The sequence below is a fragment of the Cyprinodon variegatus genome, unplaced genomic scaffold, assembly GCF_000732505.1.
Source record: "Cyprinodon variegatus isolate N-32 unplaced genomic scaffold, C_variegatus-1.0 Scaffold1667, whole genome shotgun sequence".
Lineage (NCBI taxonomy): Eukaryota > Metazoa > Chordata > Actinopteri > Cyprinodontiformes > Cyprinodontidae > Cyprinodon > Cyprinodon variegatus.
Genome location: NW_015152120.1, coordinates 99,444 through 108,963, shown reverse-complemented (window position 1 = coordinate 108,963; position 9,520 = coordinate 99,444). Strand labels below are relative to the sequence as shown.

Here is a 9,520-nt window from a genome sequence, read left to right as displayed (position 1 = left end):
TTAAAGCCAAAAGTATAAAGCAATTGAAACTTTTATTGTAAACAGGCTGCATACTAGTACATTGCTTTTTAATAACACTTTGATGCATAAAGATAGGGGAAAAAACTCTAAAAAGCACCACCAGACCATCAATGCATTTTGTTAAACATTTTATTTTAGTCTAGGCTTGGCTTGTTAAACAGATTACCACAGGCTCATATTTAACTGTTTTGCTGAGACAAGTTCTTTTAGCTTTTTTGAAAAATGTAAATTGGGGGAAGACAGAGATTTGAAATCTATTATTCCTCTGTGTGCACACAAAGCTCACATAACAATAGCTACATGTAAATAAATCTGTTATTAACAGATAGGACCTTAAATGGGACACATAGTTTTTGTTTCATTGATTCAATAAGGAAGCATTCACAGGCAGTGAGTCCAGAGCATCTTAAAACAGTGCTCTTGAACTCCTCGCTAGTTGTATCAACTGTTAGAGTCTCATCACTGATTCTGTGTCATTTTTTCTAACTTGATTAATTAAAGTGTCAAATTCAATTTCTATTCTCAGATGATTCTTATATTGCTTTAATGGGAATCTGTAGCAGAAATTAAGGGCTGCGGCAGAGTTTAAGGGAATTAAGAGTATAAAAACTATATCAGGTTATATTAGATGTATGAATGATCTGGGGTTTCATTTATAAAGCGTTCCACACAAAGTTTGTTTTCCAAAAAAATAAAAAATAAACTGACTCAAAAATCTGCATTGCCTCACATCAACTCTGACCCATCTTTGCAGGTGCACACATTTTGGGAGGAGGGAAATCTAGAAAAACAAAAGATAAGTCAGATTGGGAACTGATGCCAGTTTGCATCATAATTTCTCTCAGATATTTAAGTTCAGGTTCTATGGAGCTTTAATCCCGGATTAATTTTATTGGTTCCAAAACCATAGTGTGATTATATATATATATATATATATATATATATATATATATATATATATATATATTTATACATTGTCCTATAACACAAAGAAAACAAAAAACAAAAAAACAGCTAAGATTTAAAATGAAAGTCTGCACAATATTTAAACATTTCCTCACTTTCATGAATTCCACCACAGATGTTTTAACATAGTCAACAGTATAATTCTGTGAATTTACCTATAAATCTAAAATATTACCTCCAATAATACGTAGAATAGTGCCTGAACGCCCTTAGTAATAAGATCAGCTCATCACAGTCTAATGCTGTTGATAATATTTCCTTTTATTTACTGCGGCTATCAAACATGTCTGACTCATAACCTCACCAAAATTTTCACTATAGGGCCCCAAGGAGGCTTGGAGAACTAATTACCCTTTTTTTAGAGGAGCGGGGAGTCTGAGCAGGAGTCTCTAAACTAAATAATTAGATTAGAATCAAAACAAACAAACAAACAAGAATTTGTTTAGTATAAAGTCAAAAATCTATTAGGTTCAAATAAAAAAAAAAATCCTTTTTTGAACTGAAAAACCTGAAAAAAAAAGTGTTATATACTGAGATAATAAATTAATTACGTTCAGAAAAAATGAGATAGTTATAGTCCTCATCTTTATCAAGTGAGATGGCTGTAACTATGCTTTAAAGTTTTTTGCTTTAAAGCCAAATTACAGGTTTCGCTGTGAGATGCAGGAAAACTACCTTATGGTTTCAGCTTTTGAGTTAGAGGTTCATTGTTCAATGGGTTCAATTTCAACAATATACATTGATGCAATAAAAGATGCCATAGCAATAATATTCTGTGTTCCAATATACAATAAAGACTCATTAATTTCTTATTCAAATTTAAAGCTGATTTATAATTAAATAACAGAAGTTGGAACTGTCATGAGCTAGCCTTGTGGTTAGGAAACATAATTTGCTTCTTAGAGCAACACTAAAGGTCTGAGGTTTGAAACAAATATCCCTTCAACAAACAAAGGTCAGGCAAAAATTCAGATGATAAATTTCCACCCTATAGGGTTCAATAAGCTCTAAATAAAATCATCGATTATCATTTAAACTTATAATAACATAGAATTAAAAGGTTTGGTAAATTTAACAGCAAAACTTAAATTATTAAGTCCTAAACTCAAAAATCTTCTCAAGCTGGTGACCTTTACATTTTTAATTCCGCCTACTTTTTTCTTTTCTTTCTTTTTTTTTTTTTGTGTATAAGGAGATAAACTTTGATTATAATTCACAAATCTTTGTGGTCTAAAGGCAGAAATGTTTACTGGGAGGAATGGAGGGGAAGACCTGGGCTGAAAAAACCCACCCAGTTCCAAAAGAAGAGTGTTTAAGAAATCATTAAATCATCACCATCAATCATGACTGGTTGTTTTATTTAACTGCTTTATTTTCTGTTTTAATTCAGACTCTTAATCAGAAAATCTGATTAAAATAGGATTTTGTGCAGCGCCCCCTCTGTTGATGATGCGCTCCTGCAACAACATCCTCCTCCTTCCTCCTCCTCATCCTCCTCTTGCTCTCTGGTACCCAGAGCGACAAACCTGCATCAGTGTTTGCCTGCTGCCCGAGTCGTGCAGCTGTTCCGCTGCTCGTGAACTGGTGGAGCGCATCGAGTCAGGCACCATCCGCGCAGCAGAAACAGGGAGGAACCGGACCCAGGCGCAGGGATGAAGCCCGAGCTAAAGAAGCGTTTCCTCCCGTGAGGAGCGGAGCAGGAGCCTGGAAAGCGCCGGAGGGAAGCGGAGGAGGTGGAGGGGGAGATCTCGGGGACACATCCATGGCGACTGGAGGAGGAGGAGGCGGCGGAGGAGGCGGAGGAGCGGCGCGCAGGAGGAGAGCGGGGCTCCCCGGGTTCTGCTGGAAAACCTGCTACTTTCCTATCCTGTTCTGGGTGGTTTCAGTGTGCGGAGAGGAGAAGACCTTTATAGTGGAGGTAAGAGTCCCGCACAGGAGGACTGTGTGGATTTTATTTTATATTTTCCCCGATCCTAAGGCGCAGCAGAAAGCGGACTGATGCGCTCCTCTGTCCCCTGTCCTCCTCCTTATAGCTGCTTTAAAATAGAATGTATGAGAACAGATAAAAACGACTTTCTGAGCTGAACAACTGAGATGTTTTGGACTCAGAATCTGCGCTCAGCTCTTTGTTTTCTGACGCTGGAGGCGCGCATAGCGACGCGCTCAGCTGCCGCTCCAGCATCAACACTACCACTAACAAACAGCTTAATTACTCATTAAACCTGATTGTTTCCGTCTGTTTGGCAGCTTTATTAAGTCTTTCAGCTCAATTTGCCCCGCTGCTGCTGGGTGTTGGTCAGGATGGATGAGGAACATATACTGATAATAAAGCTTGAGATTCTCTGCTGCAGCCGCTCAGTCAGTCAGGGAGGTATCTGTGTGTGCACAGACACATGTTGGCCATAAACAACCATCAGCATCCAGGCAGGTTTAAAGTGACTGTGTGCTGAACAAAGCCAGCCCCCCCCACCCAGTCCAAATATAGCCCCTGCTCCATAATTCATGGATCCGCTCTGAGTTTGGGAGAAGGATGGAAACGGCTGAATTCTGTGGGGATGTTGGAGCAAAACTCCTCCTGCTATGGTCTCAGCAGGGTTTGGGGGTCTTTGAACTGGGAGGATTCCTTGTTGGGTATGCAGCTCAGTGAGAGTGGATCAGTGGCTCTCCTGTTTTTTTTCTGTTTGTGTTGCTAGTGACACTTTGATTCAGACAAAGAAAGAGCCTGTGGCGGTGCTGAGTGAGCTCTGTGTTGAACAAAGGAGGAGATGTTGTCTCTGATGTGGCTCAGCTGTAGAGTCTGGATGTCAACAGATCCAGTGTAAAATGCAGGGCAGGCAGCCTGAGACGAAAAACAGATCAACACACGAATGTCGAAAAGAAACAAACTGTTGAGGGAAATCTGCAGAGGAATGTTTGAGACTGGGAGCTGACCTTGGTGCTGAAAAGCTTTGGTTAGCAAAAGCTTTAAGAGAAGGTCTGCAGTCAGCTCAAGTCCATCCATCATGTATCTGGGCTGTGTGTCCTAAGGGTTATTCATACTCTGGACATTGGATTGGATCACAGAAGGAACAAATTTGACATCCAAACAGTCGACCTACAAACACCCATAAAGAACCTTAGAGTGGGACCCCAGTGGGTTTCGTGGTTCTTCTCAGCTGACTCAAACTAGTCGTTATAAAACAAGCCTTCTTAAAAACCCTTTTTGGCTGCATGTTATCATGTCTGTTGCCTGCCTGAACAGGGAGGAAAATAGGAGAAAAGTGAAGCGCTCAATATCATCTCTGTACACCTATGATTAGTCAAAGCTCTGTGTAATAAATAACATCCCTACTGTAGCTGCTTCTCTGGGAGCTGACCTTGGTGCTGAAAAGCTTTGGTTAGCGAGCAAAAACATCTGGTAATAGTAAATCAGGAATAGAAACATTTCAGTTTCCATGATCTTAACTGGTATTTTATTTAACTTTAAGTGATTAACATCAGACCTGCTAGGCTTGTAGTTTATAACATTCACATTTGAGTAAACCTTTATTATAACCGTGTTCCCGTTTTATAGACAATGCCTTGTCTTTTTAAATATATTTTGTGTTTTTCTATGATAAATGGGCCACGTTCAACAAATTAGACTGCAGCTTCAAAACTGCAGTGAATTTGATAGAGGATATGTTGTTGGTTGGCATGAATGTGAGTGATTGTGTAACTGCTAAACATGCACAATCCCACAGTGCTCCAGGACTAGAACCAAGCATGGTACAGTTTTACTAACATGGGTCGAGGAAATCCTAAAGTTTGTAGACAAAGAGAAGGAGTAAGCAGATCTATATGAATATATATCTGGAGTACTACTGCCCCTCACTCACCTGTTGCTGTGGTACTCTTACTTTGCAGAGAGAACTCAGCTGGTTTTCTGTGATACAAACAGAAAAACAGGCAGAGCAGAGGAAGGAGATGTTGAGCTCTTTGTCTGACTCATCTGTTCGCACTTTCCCTGTTGGCCTGTTTACACAACAGGTTGGATTTACAAAGGCTCTACTAGGAGTTTGGTTGGTCATAGGTTTGTGCCCTGCAGGAGAAGCTGCTGATGGAGAGAATGAATCATAAAATCTGAGAACAATTTGTTCCAGATGTTCATGTCAAGCTTTTAGGGCGTGATCATTGTAGTTTTTTCTATTCTAATTGTGGCCCATTCAGGTTTTCTTATGAGATGTTGGGTCGTTTTATGTCGATTTTAGTTAAATATAGAAATGAAACTTTATTTAACTGTTAAGGACGTGCTTAACAGGTCCTTTCCTATGTGTTAAGCATGGTGGGAATGGACCTATGATTTCAACTTGTTGTCTGATTTGGACCTTTGCAGTCAGAAAATGGAATATGAACTCCTCATAAGAAAATATGAGAGCAGTTGTTGGTTAGTGGAAGACTGACTGGAACGGACTGAGTCATCAATGGCCAATGACAATTCTAATTTCGATGACGATACTGGTCATTTTGACTTTAGTCTAATCCATAACCAATATATGCTGCTTATGTTTTTAGGATGATTTTTCAAGCCTGTGTTGTTTTTCTTCCTTTTTTCCTCTACCAAAGCTCCTCACGTGCGGAATCAGGCAATGGAAAGAACAGAAGACAAAGCATGCTGTTTTAAAACTCCAGACTGGACTGTTATTTTTATTTTATTTTTTTTTTTCGGTTCTTTAAATGATGAAAATAGCACAATGATAACAAACAAAAAGAAAAAAAACACATTTATTAACAAATCAAACAAAACCTGAAAAATGGATAGCAAATGGAGGCAGGTGCAAGCATGCACTTCACATATCGGTACATGAAAAACAAGTATCGGCTGGCTTATATATCCGTTTATCATTAATGAGAACCATAAGGTGAACCCAGTTAGAGCAGAGGCTGCAGAGGTTATGTATCAGCAATGACTTGGAGGGAAAATGAAATCAGGAATACCGGAGAGGTAACATGCTAGAAGAAATACCCTCGACTGTTCTTTTAGCACAGGGTGACGTGGCAGCAATGACACTGAGTTGCTCAGCAGAAAAGATGACTAACAGTCAGAATGTCCTCACTTTAGATCTCTGTTATGATAATGGAGGTAATAGGATAAAAGCGTGTATCTGAACTCCCGTCAGCTGGTCTCAGTGGGGTTTTTTACCCTCTCAAAGATGGGATGTTCTGGGAAAGAGGCTGGCCAGTGGATGGTTGTAAACACAGCATTAGAACTGAGAAATGGGTTAAAGGAGCCTGCAGCTCTGCACTTACTGAGCGCAGAGCGGGCTGCTGTTGTGTGGGTGGGTGTGAATTCACGCCTGCTTCCAGTCAGCTCTGTCCTGATTTTCATTGTTGCAGATAAATACACACATTTGTAATGTTTCTGCGTTCAGATTGACAGCCTTGTTGTCGTTCCGTTCGCTCTTTTCAACCCTCTTTAGTTTTTGCCTTCCAGTCATTGTGTTTGTCACACCCACACTCACTTTGCCACTCGCTCAGTGAAGCTGCAGCTGGAAATACCGGGAGTTGTCACCGTGGGTTTGATGATGGTATTGTTCTGTCTGAAATCAGCGCAGATGTGGAGGACGATTTGTTCTGCTGAACACGATCAAATTAATCTGTTCACTGATTCAGAGTTTATGTGAGAACAGATCCATCGACTGCAGGTGCCAAAGTGTTTTACTGACTTTTTCGAAAGCACGTCTGACGATAAAACAAAATGGAAATGGAAAAGAAAGAATTTCAGCCAGTGCATTAATCTTTAATATTTAATTATTTTAGATTTTCTTCCACAAACAACTTCACTAGAAAAATAAAAAAACTTAAAGAAAGAGATGTAAATATAATAGCCTGTGGCAGATTTAAAGAAATCTGGAAGGCTGCAGACGGCAAAATAACCGAACAAAGTTACAACCTTTGTTACCAGGCTGGGTTTTTCTCTCGTGCCATTAGTCCTACATTGGGTTACAGGACACAGAAAACTATAGAAATCTCTGCAAGGGCCCAAGTTAACAAAATAATCCTGACCCAAAATGTATCCTCCCACAGTGCCTGTTTGGGTTAAAAGTTTCCTTCCAACACTTCCTTTCAGAAACGTAGCAAGGGGCCCCACATTAGGTCCGATTTTCTAACAGTGTCTAAACAAATTTTCAGATCATAAAATGTTGAAATAAACAATGTTATTTCAAGTATTTTAGATTTTATCAAATCTGGGCCTCGACGTACCACAACTTTTTTCAACCAGGAACCACGAGTGACAGTTCCAGAACATTTGTATAGAAATGGCCAGGCAGGGGCCAATGTGCGCTAACGGGGGGATGAAAAACTAATGGGATGAAAAACTAATGTACACCTAAACTCGTTAAGGGTTAATCTATAAACATCACAATGAACCAACATGAAAATGAAAGCACACAATATCTATATTTTCCAAATAAATACTTTAAGATGGAGCAGATTTTCATGAAGCCCTTGCTAATAAAGTTACAGATAATTTATAAACTGGAGCTGTTCGATTTAATTTATGGTTCTGTATAGTAGCAGTTCTTTATCTATGAATTCATAGAACACTCCTAGATCTCCCTCCACGAAATATATATAAAAAATAAAGATACAGTTCTATATTAGTTCACTTTATTTGCAGTATACTGCTGTGAATAGTTAATTGTTGTATTTTTGTTACTACTTTTGTTAGTAACTAGAGCTGGCTTAAATAAAAAGACTAAAGTAGCAGGAGTTTATATTTGTTTCTTTTTTTATATATTTTTGATAAGAAATACATTTAACATAATGAAACAGCTTATTTCACTTCTTTATATTTTTAAAGATATTTCTTTTTTAGTATCTATAGTTTTTTTTGTTATTTCTTATTGCCATGTTAACAATGTGGGGCTCAAAGGTTCTAAATGTTTCTTCATGACACTGAATTTGGTTCATAAAGATTCTATTTAATACTGGCCTTGTTCTTTTGTTCTTTTTAATTTCCATGCAATAAAACTATAGATCTATAATTGATAGATTTGCGTCAAATAGTACCCAAGTTGCTGTTGCAATTTTGTATGACATTTAGGGGAGTAACAGTTTTTCTTTTCCACTAATAGCATTTATAGGCTCTGACGCATCTGCATCATTGGAACCCCACATGTCCATTAGGTGGCAAAGAGGGGGCTACTTATCTAAATGTGGTGTTACAATCCAAATAGGAGGAATCTTGATTAAATATTTCTTTGAATAAACAATTAAATCTAGATTTTTAATTCAAAGGCTATTTTTTTTTTTAACGGTGGCACATCTGATAAATAAGCACAGTCATTAAATAAAAAAATAATGTTATTTAAAACTTGAGATATTTCATTCCCTGATTTAGCATTGCAGGATGTTTTCAAGCACTTATTTCTGTAATGGTTTACATTTCTGTTTTTATGCTGGAAAAGGGTCTTATTTTGGTAGATTTACCAGTAGAAGCCCCAGAGGAGAGGCATTAATGCAGGAGAAGTACCATTACATGCATGTTTATCTCCAAAACGCTGTGGAGCAGAGGGAAGATCTGAGGACAGAAATGTGAAGAGCGTTCTAATTATAAATGAACACCAGGCGGAGGTTTGTCTGTTGTGAGGGAGAGGGAACTCCCTGAGAGTGGTTCAGAAGGATCAGAACGGCTGCACAGGAACAGGAAACCATTTCACACCAACATGGACATTTAATTATGGATCCTCCTGCAGGAGCCTCATGATGTTTGTCTCTGATCCAACTGTTTGTCCAAGGATTTTCAAACATGTCATTCAAATGATGCCACTGATTAAATAGAAAATAATCATTTAACATTTGATGTCTTTTGGTTTGTTGGATCCGTAGTGGAATGTGGTTGAAAACCCGATAAAAGAGCCATTTCGGGGAAGATGTTTGCAGTTTTAAGCCCAGTTTATTGAATGTTGCTGTTTGCTCAGCCTGAACCGGTCCCATTGAGAATGTATTGTTCACCGGATGCTGAAGAGGATATTAGCCAACAGGAATAACCAACTCAATCCCACCCTGATGCAGACCTGAGGCTGTTTTGAATCTTTTAGGAGGTGGGGGTGCTAAAGCTTTCTGACAGCTTCTTATTTATGTCCGTGCCCTGATCTACTGATATATGGCAGAGCAGCTGGAAGTTTGATGCCTCGGTCGACAGCAGTTTAATAAACTGGATGGTGGAGAAGGAAGTAGTTCATATAATCTTGATGCATTTTAATTCTATCTGGGTTAGCAGCCTGAATAAAACCTCTAATAGAGACCTTATTTCTATGTAGCTGAAGTATGTTGTGGCTCGTCTCCATTTAGCTTTAATTAAACATAGTCTGAAAAGCCAGGTTCACTCATGTTTAAGCTCATTTAATCTGTTATTGATTCAGATCAGCCTCAAATAGCTCTCTTTGAATATGACCTTTTATTTTAACTTTGATAGTCTTAGCATATTCATCTCTGTTTAGCTTAGCTCTTATAGCTCTTTATAAACCAGAGCCATTTAAAAACCAGAGCCCTTTATAAACCAGAGCCA

At 38.6% G+C, this 9,520-nt stretch overlaps 1 protein-coding gene across 1 annotated transcript in view; it reads left to right on the top strand.

Moving 5' to 3' along the window:
* Nucleotides 1-2,499: 2,499 nt before the first annotated feature.
* mmp24 (matrix metallopeptidase 24) overlaps nucleotides 2,500-9,520 on the top strand; it is a 50,764-nt gene continuing 43,743 nt past the window's right edge. The window contains exon 1 of the mRNA XM_015404212.1: nucleotides 2,500-2,905. Coding sequence (XP_015259698.1) covers nucleotides 2,750-2,905 — 156 coding nt within the window. The 5' untranslated portion in view covers nucleotides 2,500-2,749. The remainder of the gene's footprint in view (nucleotides 2,906-9,520) is intronic.